General features: G+C 43.9%; 1 protein-coding gene across 4 annotated transcripts in view; it reads left to right on the top strand.

Annotated features, from left to right (window-relative positions):
• The window catches only part of LOC122921111 (sorting nexin-30), an 88430-nt gene that overhangs the window by 46536 nt on the left and 17301 nt on the right, over positions 1-24593 (top strand). Inside the window, exons 5-9 of one of the 4 annotated variants that reach the window (XM_044271091.1) lie at positions 4314-4509; positions 9041-9252; positions 19820-19906; positions 21181-21333; positions 22477-23567. In XM_044271091.1, the coding sequence (XP_044127026.1) occupies positions 4314-4509; positions 9041-9252; positions 19820-19906; positions 21181-21333; positions 22477-22536 (708 nt within the window). In that variant the 3' untranslated portion in view covers positions 22537-23567. Of the gene's footprint in view, positions 1-4313; positions 4510-9040; positions 9253-19819; positions 19907-21180; positions 21334-22476; positions 23568-24593 lie in introns of those variants that run through there. The other 3 variants (XM_044271100.1, XM_044271072.1, XM_044271082.1) reach the window with 3 other exon arrangements.

The raw sequence follows: 24593 nt of genomic DNA, 5'->3' as shown, positions 1-24593 counted from the left end.
GCCTTCCTTCAAGTCCAGGCCCTCTTGGCACGCCAAACCCAAGCCCGCTCGTCCCCAGCCCACTAAGCCTCCTTCAGCATGACTCGATCCCCGTCATGGTGGGAGGGCGCCTGCTCGTCTTTCGGGACGTTTGGCGGGCAAACGTAGAAGACGCTTGGGTTCTCGAGGTGGTCTCTTCGGGGTACAAAATCGAATTCACCGACCTCCCACCCAGTCGGTTCTTCTTGACGTCCCCCCCCATGTCTCCCGCCCGGGCAGACAGTTTTTTTCAGGCCATTCATTCCCTGCGCGCTCTGGGGGTCATCGTTCCGGTTCCAGAGTCAGAACGTTTTCGGGGCTTCTACTCGAACCTGTTCACCGTCCCCAAAAAGGACGGCTCACTCCGTCCTATCCTGGATCTGAAGGCGCTCAATCGGTTTGTCCGGGTCCGTCATTTCCGCATGGAGTCCCTCCGGTCCGTGATCGCCTCCCTGGAGTTGGGCGAGTTCCTGTCGTCGGTCGACATTCAGGATGCCTATCTCCACGTTCCCATCGCCCTCTCCCATCAAAGGTTCCTTCGCTTCGCGGTGGGTTCGCTTCATTTCCAATTTGTAGCCCTTCCCTTCGGTCTGGCCTCCGCACCAAGGGTTTTCACCAAGGTGTTAGCTCCCCTAGTGGCTCTTCTTCGTGCCAGGGGGGTCGCCCTGGTGCCTTACCTGGACGACCTTCTGATTCGGGCCCCGTCTCCCGAGGACAATCTGTCCAGCCTGAGCATCACCCTCTCGGCTCTTGCTCGGTTCGGGTGGCTTGTCAACCACTCCAAGTCCTCCCTTGTCCCACGCCAGAAGATGCTTTTTCTGGGAATGCTGTTCGATACTCGCCTCGGGCGGGTGTTCCTTCCCCCGGAGAAGGTGTCTTCTCTTCATGCGGGGGTACATCTTCTCCGCAGGCCGTCCTCTCTGACCATCAGGACGTGTATGCGCGTCCTGGGGAGGATGGTGGCCTCATTCGAAGCCATTCCTTATTCCCAATTCCACTCTCGGGACCTGCAGATGTTCATCCTGTCCAGGTGGGACAAGTCCCCGGAGGGTCTCGAGCGCCTCGTTCGTCTCCCTCCTCAGGTTTGTCTGGATCTCTCCTGGTGGTTGCTTCCCCGGACGGTGTCCCTGGGCCGGTCCTTCCTCCCCCCCAGTTGGCGCGTGATCACGACCGATGCCAGCCTCTCGGGATGGGGAGCGGTGTTCGAGTCCCTCACGGTTCAGGGTCTGTGGTCTGTTCAGGAATCTTCCCTGCAGATCAACGTTCTCGAACTCAGGGCGATTTTCTTAGCACTGTCGCACTGGACTTCCCGTCTGCGCGGCCTCCCGATCCGGATTCAAACGGACAACTCCACCGCCGTGGCTTATCTGAATCATCAGGGGGGCACCAGGAGCGTGATGGCCCTGCGAGAGGCCTCTCAGATCCTGCGATGGGCGGAGGAACACGTTCCCGTTCTCTCCGCCGTCCACATTCCCGGGGTCGACAATTGGGCGGCAGACTTTCTCAGTCGTCAGCTCGTCGACCCGGGCGAATGGTCTCTCCACCCGGAAGTGTTTCATCAACTGTGTCTCCGGTGGGGAGTTCCGGACGTGGATCTCTTCGCGTCTCGCCTGAATCACAGACTTCCGCGCTATGTTGCGCGGTCCAGGGATCCGCAAGCTCTTGCGGTCGATGCCCTGGTTCTGCCTTGGTCCCAGTTCGACCTTCTGTATCTCTTTCCGCCCATCCCTCTTCTGCCTCGAGTGCTCAAGCGTCTCAAGGCGGCCCGGGTGCCGGCGATTCTGGTGGCCCCAGATTGGCCCCGCAGGGCGTGGTACGCAGATCTCGTGTTCCTGCTCGCCGACGTTCCATGGCGTCTTCCCCTGCGTCGCGATCTCCTTTCGCAGGGCCCTCTGTTCCACCCGAATTTACCGCAGCTTCGTTTGACGGCGTGGCTGTTGAGACCGCGATCCTGAAGGCCCGTGGTCTCTCGGACTCTGTCGTTCAGACGATGCTTCGCGCTCGGAAGCCCCAGTCGGCCCGTATTTACTATCGGACCTGGAGGGCGTATTTTGCTTGGTGCGAGTCCGCACGTTCTCGTCCTCTCCTTTTTTCGGTCCCTAATATTCTGGCCTTTCTTCAGGCTGGTTTTGATAAGGGGCTTCGCCTGGCTTCTCTCAGGGGGCAGATTTCTGCCCTTTCGGTCCTTTTTCAACGTTCTGTGGCCACGCGGGCTCAGGTTAAGACTTTTCTGCAGGGTGTCGCTCGCCGAGCCCCTCCTTTTCGTCCTCCGGTGGAGCCGTGGGACCTGAATCTTGTTCTTGATGCTCTTCAGTCCTCTCCTTTTGAGCCCTTGGCAGACATCTCTCTGTCGTTTGTGTCATTTAAGGTTGCCTTCCTTGTGGCTATCACCTCTATCCGTCGGGTTTCCGAACTGGCGGCGCTTTCCTGCCGGTCGCCTTTTCTGGTGTTCCATCGGGACAAGGTCGTTTTGCGTCCCGTTCCTTCTTTTCTCCCTAAGGTTGTCACCCCGTTTCACATCAATGAGGAGATTATCCTTCCTTCCTTCTGCCCTAATCCTTCTCACCCTCGGGAGAAGTCTCTCCATTGCCTGGATGTTGTTCGGGCTCTCCGCTGGTACCTTCGCCTCACGGAACCCTTCCGTCGTTCGGATTCTCTTTTCCTGGTTCCGGCGGGTCCTCGTAAAGGTCTGCCTGCCTCCAAGGCCACCATCTCTCGCTGGGTTCGGTCGGCTGTCAAGGAGGCCTACGCCGCGAAGGGTCGCGCTCCCCCTTCCAGGTTGACCGCTCATTCGACTAGGGCAGTCGGAGCTTCCTGGGCGGTGCGTCATCAGGCTTCGGCTGCCCAGCTTTGCCGGGCCGCCACCTGGGCGTCAGTTCACACTTTTGCTAAATTCTACCACATTCATTCCCTGGCTTCTGCTGATGCCAGCCTGGGGCGTAAGGTTCTGCAGGCAGCGGTGCTTTAGGTTGCCGTCTGGCGATCTTCTTCCCTCCCTCAGGGACTGCTTTGGGACGTCCCATGGTGCTGTGTCCCCCAATGCCACGCACGAGAAAAATGGATTTTTTGTACTCACCGTAAAATCCTTTTCTCGTAGTAGGCATTGGGGGACACAGATCCCTCCCTTTCCTTGGAGCATTTGTTCTTGTTCGTGGTTCCGGCGTTTGCTTGTGGTTGTCGGGTTCCCCAGTTCAAGACTTGTTGGCACTCCGTTTCTTTTTGGTTCAGGTGTGGCGTTCCTACTGCTTTTGGTACTGACTGAGTTGTTCTGGCTCTAGCAGAGGGGTATAGCCCACCTGGGTGGAGCCAACACTTTTTTGTTTCTAGTGTCAGCCTCCTAGTGGCAGCTGGGCATATACCCATGGTGCTGTGTCCCCCAATGCCTACTACGAGAAAAGGATTTTACGGTGAGTACAAAAAATCCATTTTTTATCTTTAAACCTTTTTTTTTTTTTTTTTTTTTTTTCATTTTTACTATTTTTTTCTCCCCAGCCATAACTTTTTTACTCTTCTGTTCATAGTTATTTGAGGCCTTTTTCTTTTGTAGGGCAAGTTGTATTTTTTCATGGTGCCAATTAATTTACCATTTGTACCCTTGCTCAGTGAGTAGCATGCCCCTCTGAAGTTTGTAAATCGTCCACAATATTCCCTAAGGACCCTACATATGGGCAATATGTTCATATTTGTCACCCTGGACCTCCTGCTCCAGTCATGCATACATTTGGTAAAGTGTGCACTGAAGAAAACCTCCAATCTTGCCAGTCATTATCCCAGTTACAACAGTAAACAGTAATAGGAAATTAGAGCACTTGTCAGGATTATGGGGGAGATTTATCAAATTGGTGTAAAGTAGAACTACAGATCGTCACACGCTGTTACACCTCAAAGCTCTTTTCTTTCTGAAACTGCCATGCCCTCTCCACTTTGACAGGGCCAGGTGTGATGATATTTTCATTGCCTGGCCATGTCAAAGTGCAGAGGGTGCGGCAGTTGTAGAGAAAGCAGAGCCTCTAGGTGTAACAGTAACGCCCCCGTTGCTCCTAAAGGCTCATTTTCATATATTAAAACTTTTATTTTTTTTCTCAGCAATGCAGGCACATATGAACATGGAACGAACACAGATGCCTTCAGCTGCCAAGCGCACTAAGGTCATAGAAAGGATAGCCTGAGTGAATACTTTTCTGTAACATGATTGCACTATTTTACAAGCTGAGATGATGTACCATTTTATCGCTCGAGTTAAATGCTTGAAAGTAAGTCTTTAGTAAACCCAGTTTAATTTTGGGCCCCTCTAGGATCTGAACAGCCACAAAAAGCAGGGTGCCACTTTGCTTTCCAAGATGGGGGAGTCTGTACGATATGTGACAAGTGGTTACAAACTGAAAAATCGACCTATGGAATTTTCAGCAATTACAGAGTATTTGGACACATTTGCACTGAAACTTGGAACCATTGACAGGATAGCACAACGCATTATCAAGGAGGAAGTAGGTATGTTCTTTTCTTTTATCTGTGATCTAAGTAATCTTATTTTCTTAATTGATGATTTTGTTTTAGGCTACTTTCACACTTGCGTTTTTGGCGGATCCGTCATGGATCTGCAAAAACGGATCCGTTACAATAATACAACCGCATGCATCTGTCATGAACGGATCTGTTTGTATTATCTGTAACATAGCCAAGACAGATCCCTCATTAAATCCATTGAAAGTCAATGGGAGACAGATCAGTTTTCTATTGTGTCAGAGAAAACATATCCATCCCTATTGACTTGCATTGTGTGCTAGGACGGAACCGTTTGGCTCAGTTTCGTCAAGCGGACAGCAAGACGCTGCAGGCAGCGTTTTGGTGCACGCCTCCAGAGCGGAGTGAAGACTGATAGGAGGCAAACTGATGCATTCTGAGCGGATCCTTTTCCATTCAGAATGCATTAGGGCAAAACTGATCCGTTTTTTTTATAGCTTGTGAGAGCCTCGAACGGATCTCGCAAACGGAAAGCCAAAACGCGAGTGTTAAAGTAGCCTTACATGGATAAAACTAACACTGAACATACAGCTTATTGCAACTTGTACTTAAAGCGGGTTTAGACACTCCAATCCAGCCAATTGTTGGGAATGAAGCGTTCCTTCCCGACAGTCGGCTGCTCGTTCAGTGAAGGTGAAGGTCTTCTTTGAGAGCTTTGTCGAGCTTTATAAAAAAAAAAAAAAAATTGGCATTGTAAATCTGATGGTCAGATATATATACATAAGCTAAGCAAGTGTTAGGCAAAAAAAAATGTGTGTGTATGTATTAATATAAATATATATAATATAATATATATTCCTTAGTTCTGTTCTGGCCCTTTGTTGACCTGCAGTTGCAGAGCTGTGGGGTGTGTAACAACAATCTCTGAGGTTTTTCTCATGAATATTTGTGGGTGTCTACAAAGACTGCCTTTCCCCTCCCCCTGCTTTGCTAAGGGAGTAAAAAAAATTGCTGCCCTGTTTGCAGTCTAACTGCTGGGATACCAGCTGTTACAGTACAGGGTCATTGCTGATGCACACAGGATCTTCCCCCTACCTGTTCTTGTGCAATGTTCTGCAGACACTTCCTCACAGCCCACAGAACAGTACAGAGTCTATGTCAGCTCTGTGTTTGCAGGGTGAGGGGAGGGAAGATTCTGAGCACAGCATTTGCCTCCTCAGTGCTTGGAGAAGCAGAAACCCTGTAGCTGCTCAGTACCTGAGGCAGAGCCTCCAGACCTGAGTCTGTGCTGCTGATAGTAGAATGGGTTAAACTTTTCTAAAGAATCCAGTGGGAGGGTAGACACAGGGCAGCAGTGGCGTACCGCGGGGGGGGCGGGCCGCCCCGGCTCCATCCACTGCTGCGACCATGCGACGCGACTCGGATTATTGCGGCGGCGGGCGGTGCGCAACATGACGTGACGACGTCACGACGCTGACGCCGCGCCGCCGCCTTCACGGATCAGAAGAAGGATCGGATCACATCCATCTTATACCAGCGGTCGGACAGCGGGCAACGGGCATCATTCAAAATAAATGTGAGACACACAGTAAAAGTAAAGTAAATAATTGTGTAATTAAGGTGGGGAGGGGGTGTAATTAAGGGGAGAAGAGAGGGTGTAATTAAGGGGGGGGTGCAGGATTTGTTCATTTTATTGATGGGGATTTGGATTTTTTTTCTTTTTGGTGCAGATGGAAAGTGATTTTTTTTTTTTAAGGGGGTGCAGGTTTTTATTTTATTAACCACCTCCGGACCGCCTAACGCAGATGTGCGGTCCGGAGGTGGCAGGGATGCGCACAGCGACGCATATACGCGTCATCTCGCGAGACGCAAGATTTCCTGTGAAAGCGCGCACACAGGCGCGCGCGCTCACAGGAACGGAAGGTAAGCGTTAGCGAGTGGATCTCCAGCCTGCCAGCGGCGATCGCTCGCTGGCAGGCTGGAGATGTGATTTTTTTTTTTAACCCCTAACAGGTATATTAGACGCTGTTTTGATAACAGCGTCTAATATACCTGCTACCTGGTCCTCTGGTGGTCCCTTTTGTTAGGATCGACCACCAGAGGACACAGGTAGCTGTGTAAAGTACCACAAAAGACCACTACACTACACTACACCCCCCCCCCTGTCACTTATTAACCCCTTATGAACCACTGATCACCCCATATAGACTCCCTGATCACCCCCCTGTCATTGATCACCCCCCTGTCATTGATCTGAATGGAGCCTTACAGGGGGGTGATCAATGACAGAGGGGTGATCACCCATATAGACTCCCTGATCACCTCCGTCATTGATCACCCCCCCTGTAAGGCTCCATTCAGACGTGCGTATGATTTTTACGGATCCACTGATGCATGGATCGGATCCGCAAAACACATGCGGATGTCTGAATGGAGCCTTACAGGGGGGTGATCAATGACGGAGGTGATCAGGGAGTCTATATGGGTGATCACCCCTCTGTCATTGATCACCCCCCTGTAAGGCTCCATTCAGACGTCCGCATTTGTTTTGCGGATCCGAAAATTTGTAATAAATATTATTGAAAACATTGAAAAAAGTTTGTGCATGTTTTCTTAACTTTCTTGGGGGGGGGGCGCCAAACAAAGGGTTCGCCCCGGGTGCCAAATGCTCTAGGTACGCCCCTGCAGGGCAGACAACTTAGCCAACATATCGGGCAGTGCATGGGGCTTGGCCTGTCTCTCCAACCAGCACAGTCTTCACAGTGATGCTCGGTGCACAGAGGCAGTGAATTGAAAGTCTTTGAGGCTAGTTTCACACTTGCGGCAGGACGGATCCGACATGCTGTTCACCATGTCGGATCCGTCCTGCGGCTATTTCGCCGTGCCCGCGGACCGCCGCTCCGTCCCCATTGACTACAATGGGGACGGGGGCGGAGCTCCGGCGCAGCACGGCGGTGCACGGAGAAAGCCGCCGGACTAAAAAGCCTGACATGCAGTAATTTTAGTCCGGCGGCCTTTCTCCGTGCTGCGCCGGAGCTCCGCCCCTGTCCCCATTGTAGTCAATGGGGACGGAACGGCGGTCCGCGGGTACGGCGAAATAGCCGCAGGACGGATCAGACATGGTGAACAGCCTGTCGGATCCGTCCTGCTGCAAGTGTGAAAGTAGCCTGACATTTGCTTAGATAGAAACATCCAAAAATTACTTGGACAACCCCTTGAAGGCCCTCATACACATTATTGTATATTCTGTCAGACCCACTGGGGACAGTGGTTTGGGCTTGCAGTCTAATGTGTATGAGGAGCTTCTGACTGTCTGGATTTTTCTTTTGCCTGATCCTTTTGTTCTTCTAAGAGAAAAGGTTCTGCCAGGTCTCTTTCCCTATCAGCAACACATACTGTACACAGTCAGTCAGCATCTGGGTTGTTTTTAGGTTTTATTTTAGAATATTTGTGCAACTGGAAAAAGATCTGGCTTATTGAATATACTCTTCCAACATTTACATTCCTTTTGCCCAATTTACAATATACTGGCTAGAATATTATTTTACAAAAGGACACCTTTTTTTCCAATCTATAGTGTAGTGTGCTGCAGATTTTCAGTGTGGAACCTGCACTGAAAATCCACCTACTGTAAAAATGCATCCTTACTACTTTGTGATCCTTTTAAAGTATTACTATTTGGTTTCAGTATGCTCTTCGTCTCAGGATTGTGAGCCCACATGTTTTTTTTGTGGTGATAACCTACCCTGTGTACACTGGCAAACATGTAGGGCATGTTGGCTTATGTTTTTTATTGGTTGCAGAATGTAAGCATTGCCTTAACAGCTTTGTGCCAGTTTTTTATATATTATATATTTTTTTGCATGAAATGAGCAAAGTCTGAGGCCCGTTATATTAGCAACACAATTTGTACCCTTTCTCACATGTCGGCACTTTTGAAAGGAGGACAGGGCTATCTTGCAAGTTTCTGAACAGAGTTAGGGCTTTGCACACAGCTGTAACCGCTTTTGCAGTCCGCAGACTGCGGGTCCGCAAAACATCGATACTGGGCTTGTGCATTCTGCATTTTGTGGAACGGAACGTCCCGCCCATAATAGAACTGACCTATCCTTGTCTGTAATACGCAGATGAATAGGACATGTTCTATTATTATTATTTTTTTTTGCAGGTGCCACGGAACGACATACTGATACGGACCGTGTTGTCCGCATCTTTTGCAGCCCTATTGAAGTGAATGGGTCCACAACCGACCTGTAAAAAATGTGAATCAGATGTGGACTAAAACAACGGTCCTGCGCAAATCTATACCCTTTCATGGAAGGCATGGATTTTATTTCCTGTTTTTAGGACAGCCCAAGATGTGCAAAATTATTAGGAAGCGCGCTCATCAATTTAGGACTGGCATATGAGATGCCAGTCTTAATATCCCCCAATATTGTTTGTTAATGTAAAGAAAACTGTTAAACTTCTTCTAAAGCTTGTGTTAATCTTGCTGTCTTTTGACTGTAATGTTGTTTGTATTAACGATCGTTACTTAGTAGTCTCTGATTGACTTAAGGTCCTATTTCAGAATATCTGGTGGAGCTTCGAGAGTATGGCCCAGTGTATTCTACTTGGAGTGGCCTAGAAGGGGAGCTGCGTGAACCCCTGGAGGGAGTGTCTGCTTGCATTGGAAACTGCAGTACAGCATTGGAGGAGCTTACTGAAGATATGACAGAAGATTTCCTGCCAGTACTGAGAGAGTATACCCTCTACTCTGAATCTATGAAGGTAAACGCTACCGGGTCTGCATTACAGGGTTTTTCTCATATAGACATTTATGGCCTATACTGAGGTGGAACCTGTGGCCCCATCTCGTGGCAGCGGTGAATGGAGAGGTGGTTTCGCATGCACAGTCCTCTGTTTTATGGGAGTGCCGAAAACAGCTGAGGGTGCTTACTCGGCTATTTTTGGAACACCCATAGAATACGCATACGCAACCACCTCTCTATTTGCTGCTGCCACGAGACGGGACCCTGTTGTTGAGATAGTTGAGGGTACCACCTCTGGATATGCCATAATTGTCCAGATGAGAATAACCCTTTATTGTAGCCAATAATCCATGTGAGTTAAAGGGGTTGGCCAGTTTCCTATATGGATGACCTTTCTCTAGGATAGGTTATCAATATCAATAGGGGTCTGACTCCTGTCACCCCCGCCAATCAGCTGTTTGAAGAGAATACAGCACTTCAAAGCTGGTCAGGTTTAAAATCATTAATATACAGTATAATAAAGTAATGATTGGCTCAGTCAAAAAACCTAATACCCGAGAATGGGGGACCTGTTTCTGATGTGACAGGCCAAGCATGCACTTTGCCGCCCTATTCATTCACATTCTATGGGACCAGAGGAAATAGCCGAGCAATGTAAGATGTACATGATGTAAACAATTACATAATCAAATCTACTAAACCTTAGATTTTCTGTTTTCGTGTTTGGGTTTCACTCCCCAGCTTTCTTGAGCCATAATGATTTATTTTTCCAATCACATAGTCTTATGAGGGCTTATGTTTTGTGGGACAAGTTGTACTTTCTAATGGCCCTTTAAGGACCCTGCCATTTTTCACCTTAAGGACCAGGCCATTTTTAGCAAATCTGACATGTCACCTTATGTGGTTATAACTTTAAAACGCTTTTACATATCCAGGCCATTCTGAGATTGTTTTCTCATCACATATTGTACTTCAAGACAGTGGTAAAATGGAGTAAAAAAAAAATATCATTTTTATTTATAAAAAAAAATACCAAATTTACCCAAAAAATTTAATACCAAATTTCAATTTCCCTACTTTTATAATAGATAGTAATACCTTCAAAAATAGTAATTACTTTACATTCCCCATATGTCTACTTCATGTTTTGAATCATTTTGAAAATTGCATTTTATTTTCTGGGGACATTAGAAGGCTTAGAAGTTTAGAAGCAAATCTTAAACATTTTAAGAACATTTCCAAACCCCAATTTTTTTCATGACCAGTTCAGTTATGAAGTGACTTTCTGGGGCTTACATATTAGAAACCGCCCATAAATCACACCATTTTAGAAATTACACCCCTCAAGCTATTAAAAACTGATTTTACAAACTGTTAACCCTTTAGGTGCCCCACGAGAATTAAATGAAAATGGGAATGAAATTTCAAAATTTCACTTTTTTTTTTTAGCATATTTTACATTTTAATTTATTTTTTTCTTTAACACATTAAGGGTTAACAGCCAAACAAAACTCAAAATCTATTACCCTGAATCTGGAGTTTACAGAAACACCCCATGTGTGCTCAAAAACCGAAGTATTGGCTCACAGCAGGCTTCAGAGTGGAAGGAGCACCATATGGCTTTTGGAGAGCGGATTTAGCTGGAATGGTAATTGGCAGCTATGTCGCATATGAAGACACCCTGAGGTGGCCCTACAATGGAAACCCCTAAAACGTGACCCCATTCTGGAAACTACACCCCTCAAGGAATATTTCAAGGTGTGTAGTGAGCACTTTTACCCATTTACCCCTGAATACGCCAACATCCCATATGTGCTCAAAAAATTATAGCCTGCTGTATTGGCGCACAGCAGGCCTCTACAGGCAAAGTGCAAAATATGTTTTTTGCAGGTCTGAATTGCCAGACATGGATTTTAGCTGCCATGTCGCATCATTTTTTTTTCCTGAGGTCCCAAGAAATGAAAAACCCCAAGAAGTGACCCCATTTTGGAAACGGCACCCCCGTACAAACATTTTAAGTGGTGGAAAGGGTACTTTTTACTAAACGAGCGTTTCACAGAAGGCAGAAAGACTAGAGAGGATTTCAAAGCACACATTTGTATAAATGAAAAATTGCTAGCAGACCCTAATTTTTCACTTTCACAAGGGGTTAATGGAGAAAATGCACCCCAGTATATGTTCCCCATTTTGCGAACACCCCATATGTGCTCGTAACCTGCTGTTTTGGCGCACATCAGGCCTCTACAGGCAAAGTGTAAAATATGTTTTTTGCAGGCCTGAATTGGCAGACATGGATTTTAGCTGCCATGTCGCATTAAAAAAAATTCCTGTGGTCCCCAGAAATGAAAAACCCCAAGAAGTGACCCCATTTCGGAAACTGCACCCCCGTACGAACATTTTAAGTGGTGGAAAGGGTACTTTTTACCCAACAGGTGTCTCACAGAAAATAATATGTAGTGGTTGTTGGAAAGTGGATATTGAAGCGTGGTGGATTAAATCCGATATAAAGTGGAAATATTTCAGGGAGCATAAAAATTAATATTCCATGGAAGAATGGTAGATTCTGAAGCAGTCCTGCATGCACAGGCCAGGTTTTTCAGGTCAGGTTTTGTATTGGTAAATGGTGTCTTTCCTTATCCCTCTTTTGTGACACACCCGTCCTTGCTGTCTGGGGGACTTGACCTGGAAATGTTGCCCCGGGATAACTCGGGCACCATGACTTCCTGAAGTACTGGGACCCTCCCCAGCCTGGGTTTGAAAAATTAGGGCCTTGATTACCACCACTTGGAACTGAAGGAAAGTTCCTCTGTGGCCTGAAGATTGAAATAAAATGTACACATTGCACATATCCATGGGATTTTAGATGTTCCACAATCCTCTCCTTAAGAATGGTTTCCATAAATGTCCCCACTATTGATGTCAGGCTTACTGGCCTATAGTTGCCAGATTCCTCCCTACTACCTTTATTGTGAATGGGCACAACATTTGCTAATTTCCACTCTTTTGGGACGACTCCTGTTACCAGTAATTGGTTAAATAAATCTGTTAATGGTTTTGCTAGTTCACCGCTAAGCTCTTTTAATAGCTTTTGGGTGTATCCCATCATGCCCCTGTGACTTATTTGTATACATTTTAGACAGCTGACTTAGAACCTCTTCCTCTGTAAAGACATGCTTCAAAAGATTAATTAGTCTTCTTTCCTAACTGAGGTCCTTTTCCTTCATTTTCCTTTGTAAAAACTGAACAGAAGTATTCATTGAGGCAGTCAGCTAGTTCTTTATCTTCTTCCATATAGCTTCCTTCTTTGGTTTTTAATTTGGTAATTCCTTGTTTTAGTTTCCTTTTTTTCCATTTATGTATCTGAAGAATGTCTTATCGCCTTTTTTCACTGAATGAGCTAATTTCTCTTCTGCCTGTGCTTTAGAAGCTCTTATAACATGTTTGGCCTCTCTCTGCCTAATCTTATAAATTTGGCTGTCATCCTCGTTGTTGTTTTTTTTTATTATAATTACTAAATGCTATCTTTTTGTTTTTAATGGTTTTGGCCACTTCTGCTGAGTACCACAATGATCTCTTCCTTTTTTTTTGCTTTTACTGATAAGCCTAATGCAATTATCTGTTGCCTTCAATAGTTCCACTTTTAAGTAGTCCCATTTCTCCTGGACTCCATTGAAACTGTTCCAATCTGATAGGGACTCTCATACCACTAATCTAATTTTAGAAAAGTCTGTTTTTCTAAAATCTAAAACTTTAGTTTTTTTTGTGGTGTGACTCAGTCACTGTACTTATAGTAAACCACACTGACTGGTGATCACTAGATCCAAGCTTTCCTCTACAATAATATCAGATACCAAATTCCCATTTGTGAATACTAAATCTAAAATGGCCTCCTTCTGTGTTGGCTCCTCCACTCCACTTGCTGTAGAGATAATCCCAGTAGGGAATTTAGAATATCTGTACTCCTGGCAGAACTAGCTATTTTAGTTTTCCAGTTTACATCAGGCAGATTAAAGTCTCCCATAATGATAACTTCCCCCTTCAATGTCATTTTAGCTATTTCCTCAACTAGTAGATCATCTAATTATTTGACTTGGCTAGGTGGTCTATATATCACACCTACACGAGTTACCTTATGATTATCAAGCTGCAACGTAACCCAAACTGACTCTAAATTGGTCTCACTAACTTGTATTAAATTAGAATTTATGCTATCTTTCACATACAGGGCCACCCCTCCCCTTTCTTGCCTTCTCTGTCTTTCCTATATAGAGAGAACCCTGGTATTGTTATATCCCAGTCATTACTCCCATTGAACCATGTCTCAGTAACAGCCACTAAATCTATATTCTCAGATGCCATTATAGACTCAAGTTCATTGATCTTATTCCCTAAACTGCGAGCATTTGTAGACAAGACTCTGTGCTAGTGGCATCTTCTGGCATTGTTCCGGGGGCAGTCGGACTGCTGGATTATCACTCTTTTGCCCCCCTTCTTAGTTTAAATGCTCCTTAGCAAATACATTTGTTCCCTTGAGAGAAAGATGCAAACCATCTTTCTTGTACAGTTCTTTTCCATTCCAACGAGAGCTAACTTGAGACACAAAGCCAAACCCTTGGTTCAGACACCATTCACCAAGCCATACATTGAATTCCTTAATGCACATCTGCCTGTCTTGCTGAAGGTTATGCACAGGCAAAACTGCAGAGATTGAAACATCTGTACAATGTGTGCGGACAGCTTTTTGTACCACACTTTTGTTTTTCGTGTGGCACTTTAAGGCTTCATAAGTTGATCTGCAAGATCCACCCCTCCCATGTGCCTGTTGTAATAAAGGATGCAGTCTGGTTTGGGGACAGTGGTAGTGGTGCCTCGTACAGCGGCAGGGGAGCTGGCATTAGTGTGAATGGTGGTCAGTACAAGGACATCTCTCTTGTCCTTGTACTTAACCACCAGCATATTCTCATTGCGGAGAGCCCTACTTTCGCCCATTCTCAGTGGTTGCCCTACCAGGTTTCTAGGGAGGCCTCTTTGAATTGCGTACTGTGCCGCAAGCCACAGTACCCCTGGCAGTTAGGGACCTGAATAGGGGGATACTGGTATAATAGTTATCCACATATAGGTGGTAACCCTTATCCAGCAGTGAGTGCAGTAATTCCCACACAATCTTCCCACTAACTCCTTGGACGGGGGGCATTCTGGGGGTTCTATACTGGAATCTTTCCCTTCGTAAACGCTGAATTTGTGGGTGTACCCGGATCTACTCTGACAGAGTTTACACGAACCAAAGATAAACTTAGACTAAACGGGTTTTTGTAACAAAATATAGATAAACTTGATTCAATAATTATCATAAAATATTAGATGTAATACATTGGATAAAAAAAGTGGACTACACCTGAGGGGACATAACACAATAGACCAGTAGTTGGAGGGCAGTAAAAAACAACCACAATTGGCTGGAATACGCACTGGGTACACTGATGTGTATATACAGATATCCAAGTCATATCAAAGTGCAAGTGTATATCTCTGTGAGCATAAAGGAAATGACCATCGAGCAGAGATGTATCCATACATATAGGTCAGTCACTTAAATGGCCGTGTCCACTATTAGTGAGCACAAACTCTCTATATAAGAAAGGGATCGCAACAAGTAATTGCAAACGGTGATCCCTCTATCACATATAACAAATGGCCAAGAGTACTAGATATTTAGCATATGCAAGCACCCACCACTAATACAAAAGCATCACACCCTGGAATAACATACCGATGAACCAGTAGTGTCCAGCTCAAGGAAGGCATTATAGCCAAAACGCGCGTCTGGGTACGTGGTTCTCTTGAGATGGACACTATTGGTTCATGGGTATGTTATTCGATGGTGTGAGTCTTTTGTATTAGTGGTGGGTGCTTGCATATGCTATATGTCTAGTACACTTGGCCATTTGTTATATGTGATAGAGGGATCACTGTTTGCAATTACTGAGGGGGTAGAGGAATAGAGGAAAGTGGCATCCTCTTCTCCCTCACTGGCAGACTCCGTATCGGAGGCAAGCATGGCTTATGCCTCTTCAGCTGAGTATACTCGTTGGGCTGAATGGGACATTTTATTTTATTGGGGTGTGATGTGTGAAACGTGTAAACCCTTATTTAGTGTGGGGTGTGTATGTAGTGTTTTCACACTCAAAAAAGGTTTTCTGCACAAAAAAGTCTTCTGTAGAAAAAATTAATTATTTTTTGCAGAAAAAAAAACTTATCGGTAATGGACACTACTGATCGGTGCTCAGTGGTTGCAAAATGCACGTACGCTGATATATATATAAACTACCACTAACTGCAGTTATTTTTTCACACACACATTTTATTTAATTTTTTTTACTCAAAAATGTGCAGATGCTACTACTGAGTACACTACTGATTGGTGCTCTGCAGCACACACGCACACAGATCGTGTGTGCGTGCACAAAGACTGTAGTATAAAACTTTACTACACTGGCTAAAAAATTCTAGATATAGAGAGAGATATATATATATATATATATATATATATATATATATATATATATATATATATATATATATATATATATATATATAGCCCTAACTAACAGTCCTTTTTTTAACCACAAAAAAAAAAATTGGCAAAAACAAATAGTCCGCAGGTGCTGATCAGGTAGGTACGTACTGAAAAGCACTTGGCGGTCACAGCTCGCAAGCAGAAAAAGTGATGCAGAGCTGGAAAATGGTAAAAAAAAAAAAAAGTTCACAAACCAAATGGCGTCCGTAAAGAAAAGGATGGGGGGGAAAGGGACAGGCACCGAGGGATCTAGAACAGCTGCAAATGAAAAAAAATAATCTGTGCAGCTATTCCAGATGTTCTTATTTCTTCTTTTTAGCAGCAAAGGGGTTAAATTCGCAGTGGTGGTACACCACAAGTCCCAGCAAGCAGCACAGAAAGGCACAGAACCTCTCTGCAAGCAGTCACCAGCTAGATTGGCTACTTGCAGGGAAGTTTTGCCTCTTCCTGTGATGCTAATAGCGCTGCCATTGGCTGGAGCGTTGTTCCAGCCAATCGCAGCACTGGCAGGGGACCCAAAACACTGGTGTCCCATGCCTGACCTAGGAGAAGACAGGTGCTGACCAGTTCAGCACCGGCCACTGACCTCCTCCCAACCCTCCCTATAGCTGCTGACAGCTTCCTGCGCTGCAATGTGACACACATTGATCAGCCAATTGCACTGCTTGGATCTGCAAGGGGGTGGATCGGCACCATGCTGCTCTTTCCCAGCATGGCTGCCTGCCGGTAAGAGCAGTCATGGTGCCGCGATTCCACCCCTCAGAGCCCCGCAGACCTCATGAAGTACATGTACGTCATGGGTCTTTAAGTCCCGTCAAGATATGATGTACATGTACATCATGGGTCCTTAAGGGGTTAATATTGCATATGATATAGTGGGGAGAAAAAAAATCCAAATGGTGTGGAATTAGAAAAAAGAATGCAATTCTGAGTCTGACACAGTTTAGTTTTTTTACAGCATTCCCTATACGGTAAAATTGACCTGTTACCTTAATTCTCCAGGTCAATACAATTACAACAATACCACACTTGCATATAGTTTTTCTTTGTGTTTTAATCTGAAAAAATAAAATAAAAACTTTTCATCGCCGTATTCTGACCCCTATAACTTTTTTGTAGTTATGTGTACAGAGCTGTATAAGAGCTCATTTTTGTGGTGCAATCTGTACTTTTCAGTGATACAATTTTGAAGTGTGTGACAGTTTGATCACTTTTTTATACATTTTTTTTGGGGGGGTGTAGTGACAAAAAATGATGAATTAGCAATTTGTTTGTATATTTTTATTGGCGGTCGCCAAGGAGTTAAAATCCATGGTAATCCAGAAAACCAATTTAATTATGAAACATTGTAGACCCTGCTTTGTACCATAGGAATGTTTATTGCACTTACAAAATATCCATAAAAAAGTTAATATTGGGGCAAAAAGCTGCCAGGCGAACTCATTGGGCATGGATACACATCCGACTCTTGATGTCCCTGCATTGTTTTATTGTGATATGCCCTTTTTAATGGGATTTTGTGAGTACAATAAAAATCTTTGGATCCCTAAGCGGAGAACAATTATTTCTGACACCCTGATGAGTTATAGAGTTAAGTTTTCTGACTGTGCTGAATGTTACTTTATTGTATATTTGGAATACAGCCATATAGTCTCTGCTCCTCTGCACTCCCTGTGTATAGAGAGATTTCCCACTAGATCAGTGTCTTTAGGGCAGACTATCTCTGCACATGTCCTTTATAAAATCCTATATGCTATGTAGGCATATGTAATCAGAAGCATATCAAGGCACACTAAAGGGCTGTACGGTAATCTTTGACTAGTACTACAGATAAAGAGTCCAGATCACAATTTTTTTTTTTTTTCCTCCTGCCCCGCCCCCCCCCCCTTCTCCTGCTGTCAGCACTCAAAGCTGTACTGAAATATTTTATCAGGAGTGGTGTGCATGAGTGGATTGTGTATTTCAGTGCAGCTTTGAGTGCTGACAGCGGGGGAATGGGGAGGCAGTAGGAGAAATAAAAATAGTGATCTGGACTCCTTATCTGCAGTACTATGCATGGATTACTATAGATAATAGTCCAAAATCACAGTCACAGACTCCCTTTAATTACATACCAAATATTTTGCAGGAAAAAATGTAGCTTGTAAAACAAAGCCTTCTTCCCTGCTGATGTACAGGTCCTTCTAAAAAAATTAGCATATTGTGATAAAGTTCATTATTTTCTGTAATGTACTGATAAACATTAGACTTTCATATATTTTAGATTCATTACACACCAACTGAAGTAGTTCAAGCCTTTTATTGTTTTAATATTGATGATTTTGGCATACAGCTCATGAAAACCCAAATTTCCTATCTCAAAAAATTAGCATATTTCATCCGACCAATAAAAGAAAAGTGTTTTTAATACAAAAAAAGTCAACCTTCAAATAATTATGTTCAGTTCTGCACTCAATACTTGGTCGGGAATCCTTTTGCAGAAATGACTGCTTCAATGCGGCGTGGCATGGAGGCAATCAGCCTGTGGCACTGCTGAGGTGTTATGGAGGCCCAGGATGCTTCGATAGCGGCCTTAAGCTCATCCAGAGTGTTGGGTCTTGCGTCTCTCAACTTTCTCTTCCCAATATCCCACAGATTCTCTATGGGGTTCAGGTCAGGAGAGTTGGCAGGCCAATTGAGCACAGTAATACCATGGTCAGTAAACCATTTACCAGTGGTTTTGGCACTGTGAGCAGGTGCCAGGTCGTGCTGAAAAATGACATCTTCATCTCCATAAAGCTTTTCAGCAGATGGAAGCATGAAGTGCTCCAAAATCTCCTGATAGCTAGCTGCATTGACCCTGCCCTTGATAAAACACAGTGGACCAACACCAGCAGCTGACATGGCACCCCAGACCATCACTGACTGTGGGTACTTGACACTGGACTTCAGGCATTTTGGCATTTCCCTCTCCCCAGTCTTCCTCCAGACTCTGGCACCTTGATTTCCGAATGACATGCAACAGTCCAGTGCTGCTTCTCTGTAGCCCAGGTCAGGCGCTTCTGCCGCTGTTTCTGGTTCAAAAGTGGCTTGACCTGGGGAATGCGGCACCTGTAGCCCATTTCCTGCACACGCCTGTACACGGTGGCTCTGGATGTTTCTACTCCAGACTCAGTCCACTGCTTCCGCAGGTCCCCCAAGGTCTGGAATCGGTCCTTCTCCACAATCTTCCTCAGGGTCCGGTCACCTCTTCTCGTTGTGCAGCGTTTTCTGCCACACTTTTTCCTTCCCACAGACTTCCCACTTAGGTGCCTTGATACAGCACTCTGGGAACAGCCTATTCGTTCAGAAATTTCTTTGTGTCTTACCCTCTTGCTTGAGGGTGTCAATGATGGCCTTCTGGACAGCAGTCAGGTCGGCAGTCTTACCCATGATTGCGGTTTTGAGTAATGAACCAGGCTGGGAGTTTTTAAAAGCCTCAGGAATCTTTTGCAGGTGTTTACAGTTAATTAGTTGATTCAGATGATTAGGTTAATAGCTCGTTTAGAGAACCTTTTCATGATATGCTAATTTTTTGAGATAGGAATTTTGGGTTTTCATGAGCTGTATGCCAAAATCATCAATATTAAAACAATAAAAGGCTTGAACTACTTCAGTTGGTGTGTAATGAATCTAAAATATATGAAAGTGTAATGTTTATCAGTACATTACAGAAAATAATGAACTTTATCACAATATGCTAATTTTTTTAGAAGGACCTGTATAGTTTGCTGCAGAGCTTTGTGTTATATAAAGATGGCTTATGGAGTCTCAATTTGGTTGATATGCCATATATTTCATGCTACTGATGAGTACCTCAAGCGCTAATGAATGTTGTGAACCCGATGACTTTCTGCATCACAGCTGACTATGGAACAGCTTTAAGGGCCTTGTTTGGACAGTTTTCATTTGCAACACATTGATAAAATCCAATCTGTTGTTCTTTTTGGGAAAACTAAGATGACCAGTAACTGAATACATGTATTTCTAGAATGTACTGAAGAAAAGGGATCAAGTACAAGCGGAGTATGAAGCCAAGCTGGAAGCTACAGCCTTGAAAAGAGAAGAGAGAACAGGAGTGAGTTTCCGTGTTTCATTTCCATTTATCACTAGCTCTTTATGTCTTGACTTTCTAAGTGATTGCACTTTTTATTTCTTCTATGAGTGTTTACCAGTAGTAGATTACCGCTATCTGGATGCTTTTATATTATGTTTAAAAATTCCTAATTAGGGAGGCTGTTTATATGTATTATTAGAATTGTGCTCTTTTTAACAAAACTATTCTAATAATAAGCAGTCCGAATGAAATGAGTTGACTCAGACAACACTTGCCACCTACCACAGCATAGATAAGTATGTGACTCTTGGAACCCCCACCGATCAGGGGAATCGGGGTCTTTGGGTACCCTGTGTCACTGGAGTGGTGGTGGACCACAGCTATCCGACTCGACCATCTCCATCAGTCCCTTAGAAGTAAATGGACCAGTGGTCCTGTATACATTTGGACCACTTTCTCCTGGACATTGCATATCGAGTGTTTGGCCTTCCATGTATCATACATTTACCCCCTATCCTAGGCAAGAGCATATAACTGCTATAAATTTTTGCATGTCCCTTTTTCAGAAATTCCATTGCCACCATAATATTGATGTCAGCAACAGTTAAATATTTACAGCTTTTGCGCCATAGTCTCCCCCCCCCCCCCCCCCCCCAAACAAGACTGTTCATACCTGCAGAGTGGCAGTTTTCCTGCTACTTTTGTTGAAGCCGCACAGAGAACAGCCTGGTAGACTGACAGGAAGATTTTCAGGTCTCTTTCCTGAGGTCTACCGGTTATGTGCAGTCTTCTTTTGGCCACCGTAGGTCTAAATATTTTAAAGGAGTTACCCAAGACTATAAAATGCTCCCCCATATGCCGGGACCCCTCAACCCCTCACAATGAATATACTTACCTGGCTCCCCTCTCACTGTGCCGCTCCTGGTCCCCGCACCGCCGCTGCTGCTTCTCTGCGTGCGCAAATGAAAACGTCCAGTGTCTGGGGCGGGGGGAGCAGCCAATGGCAGACGGGAAAGAGCCTCCTTAGCATCACCCGTGATGTTAGGGAGGCTCGTCCCTGTACCCACTGGCCCCCCGTGACACCGGATTTTTTCATCTGTCCATGTAGAGAAGCAGCAGCGGCTGTGTGGGGACCAGGAGTGGCGCGAGGAGCCAAGTAAGTATATTCATTGTGAGGGGTCCCACATATGGGGGAGCATTTAATAGTGTTGGATAACCCCTTTTAATATTAGAAACCTACAAGCTATTTCTGTCTTTTAATAATTCAATTTTTTTTACCCTACTTCTGATGTCAGGTGCCAACAGAGGTAGAGAAGTGCCAGGACAAGGTGGAATGCTTTAATGCAGATTTGAAGGCCGACATGGAGAGGTGGCAAAATAACAAGAGACAAGATTTTCGCCAGCTGCTCATGGGAATGGCTGACAAGAATGTCCAGTACTACGAGAAGGTAAAACAACAAGCTCCCGGACCATAATCATATATCTGCTGTCTGGTAATATGAATATTCACATTCTGCTAGCATCCCAGATATTAGCAGTTGCATGCTCGTGCAAAGCGAGTATCTGTGATGGGGAATGATCACTAGAGATTTGACTTCTCCAAGAGCAAATTATCGTCAAGGTTTCCCCACAGTAATAATGTTGGGAACTACTGTAGCGGAGCACTCTACAGTATCTTATTTTTGTAATTTGTCGTTTTATATGTCTGTCTAAGCATACATATTATTATTATTTATATTGTTTCAACCCTTCTAAGACCAAGGGCATTTGAAGACTGAATGTCCACAGCAACGTTTAAACTTTTGGAATGCTACATAATCCACTGTGTATAACAGTACGAACTATGTGTACTGTGCCCCACCTAATGTACATCGGTGCTGTAATACCCAAGAAGAAACGTCTGTCTTTTTCTGGTGTGCACCCTGCCTTTAGCTGGTTGTGAGATATGTTGGTGGTTATGTAAATGCATATCTGTATGCGGGGGAGACAAAAACTTATGAATTAATGATTTGTTTGGATTTAATATAACATGCAGTATCTTCTGTGATGTTGACACATGATTATAGGCTTCTGTGATGCCCATGGAAAAATATATTTTTTACAGAAAATTTGCCACTGCCCATTAGATCTCCATTAGCAGTGATCCGTATATAGAGGCTTTCTGGGAGAGCACAGGTCATGTCCTCCAGCATGTGTTTGGTGTATTTTGTGATGGGGAGCTCACTTCAGGACTGTCAGGCTGACACCCTGCCCACCCATCTTTTTTGAATGGCATAGCACTATGCAGCGTGATTTGCCTTTTAAAAGGATCAGATCCATTTATGTTGCTATAGCACATATAGCTGGATTGATTACATGAAGGGGTTAATGGGGATCACTTCAAAAGGGTCCCTTTTGATTAAAGACTAGCTCTTGTATCGGTTAAAAGTTTACACATCATGTATAATGACTGTAATGGTGGAAACATCCATCTAGTTGTATCCGTTTTTTATAGTACTGATCATTTGTCTCTGGCTTGTACTTGCAGATTAAATGTGATTTATTTAATGTTCTTTTTTTTTTTTTTTTATAACTAATTCTCTCCCCATTAGTGCCTTACAGCATGGGAGTCTATTATACCTCTGCTGCAAGACAAACCAGAGCCCAAGTGAAGAAGCTGGAAGAAACTGGGGACCGTCTTGCACTAAGCTTGAGTCTACTAAATCTCACACTGTACAAATCTGTGATGTGGGACTAATAAGCTAAAGACGTTTTACTTAAATTTATGTTACAGTGCAAAAACAACAACTTTTTCTCATTTTCATTTCCTCCCCTATTTCTATGATTATAATGTGTATAGAGCTCTCTCATGGAATATTTCAACAGCAGCTGGTTTAACTAGGCCGAGAAGAGGCTTGAACCCATCTTCTGAATCGAGGGTCAACCACTTCAATCTGAAGGAGCTTTTCCATTTCCTTAACACTAAGTGAAAACGAAATCAACAGTTGAGAACGTGCTGCGTGCAATTAAAATGTCACCATAAAGCTGGATTCACACACGTTTTTGCCATGTTTTGTAAAAATAATATTTTTTTTTGGGGGGGGGGGGGGGTTCAAAATCACTGCGACCAGGTGTTACTTTGAAATCTATAGCAAATTATCAGAATGTCTACATGCACACTGTTTTGTGGCATGCTCTGTGTATAATTTTTTTTTTTTTTATAATTTTTTTTATTTTTTTTTTGCTGTGTGTCCCATTGGCTTCTCTATAGGATGTCAGAAAAATGTTAGCCACAAAAAAACAAGCTTATAAACACCGAAAACATGTGTGTGTGAAGGAGGCCGAACACAGCTTACCGTAATTTTTTAACCTACCTTGGAGAGCCGTTTGTACTGAAAATTGGTGTATAGTCCTTCTCCTTCCTGTTCGCATGAGCTGTAATGGTGGCATGAAGTAGTTCCTCTTCAATGTTATTTTTTTACTTCCCCAGAGATCGATGTCGTAAAAACCGCTAAATGTTTTATCTCTGCCCATCTCGGCCAGGTTATTGAGGGAAAATTAAGTTTACATTGGGGCCTTAATTAAAGCGCATCAAAGGGAACAACTGATTGAGACTTTTTGTTAATGTTTTTGAAGTCTGTGCAGAAGCAGAAATGAAATATGTTTATGACTTTTTTAAATAATAAAATATATTTGAAAGCTTGTTTGCATTAGTGTTTTATTAGATTTTAATTTTACAGTCGAACACTGAAGGATGAAATCTATCACACGAACCAGCAAAATGAACTTGTGAACAATTGTTAAAAAGTTTGTCAGAGTTGAAACTTTTTTGGAGGGGCAAACTGCAGGGAGGATGATAAAAGAGAAAATGTAAATGCTCCTTCCTGTGTCTCTCAGCTGTGGTGTATTGCGGCTGAAATGGTGACATCCTGTATACTGCTGCAGCCAATCGCTGGGCTCAGTGGTCTCATGTAGTGCATGGCTGAGGCCAGTGAGTGGATGAAGCAGTGTGTGGAACGTTACTGCTGCAGCCAAAAAAACATTTCATGGCTGCAACCCAGCTCAGAGGGCAGTGGCGCTGGATTAAATAGGAGCTTGGAAAGGTATTTTTATCAGTGTCATTGCAGTTTGTCCCCAAGAAGAAAATCACAGAAGTTTCAACTTCTCTTTATCACATTGATCCTCCTATAAAATTTTCCACGGCAAAAAGGCATAACAACCATTTTCTTTATTAGAAAAATATCAAAACAGCTTCATCAGGGATAATAATTTACAATATAAAATCACATAAATACCCCTGGACAAGAACCCCCATAAAGATGTAATAACTACCAAAAGATGGCAATAATAGATATCTAAAGGATAGTAAACAAAGCTTATACAGATAGTATGAGCTTAATTTACTATAAATTACTATCTATATGAGCTTCATTTACTATACATTTACTCTATTATTCCTATCTTTTGGTACATGTTATTACATATTTATGGGGTTCTTGTCCAGGGGCATTTTGTCTTTGGTACAGCTTAGAATGAGTATGTTATCATTAGTTTTGGTGTTATTCCTTTAATATTCTGTTTTGATATAGGGAATTATTCTTATCCTTAATAAAACCTTTTTGATATATATTTTTATAGTAAATAAAAGTGTGTTTTAGCCTCTTTTTCCAAATGGGGAATTTTTTAATGTAATCTTAATGGTTAGAGGAGGCTATTTATAATTTTGTGT

This window comes from Bufo gargarizans, chromosome 1 (genome assembly GCF_014858855.1).
Source record: "Bufo gargarizans isolate SCDJY-AF-19 chromosome 1, ASM1485885v1, whole genome shotgun sequence".
Classification (NCBI taxonomy): Eukaryota; Metazoa; Chordata; class Amphibia; order Anura; family Bufonidae; genus Bufo; species Bufo gargarizans.
Note: the sequence above shows the minus strand (reverse complement) of the source record. Positions and strands in the feature narration are given on the sequence as shown.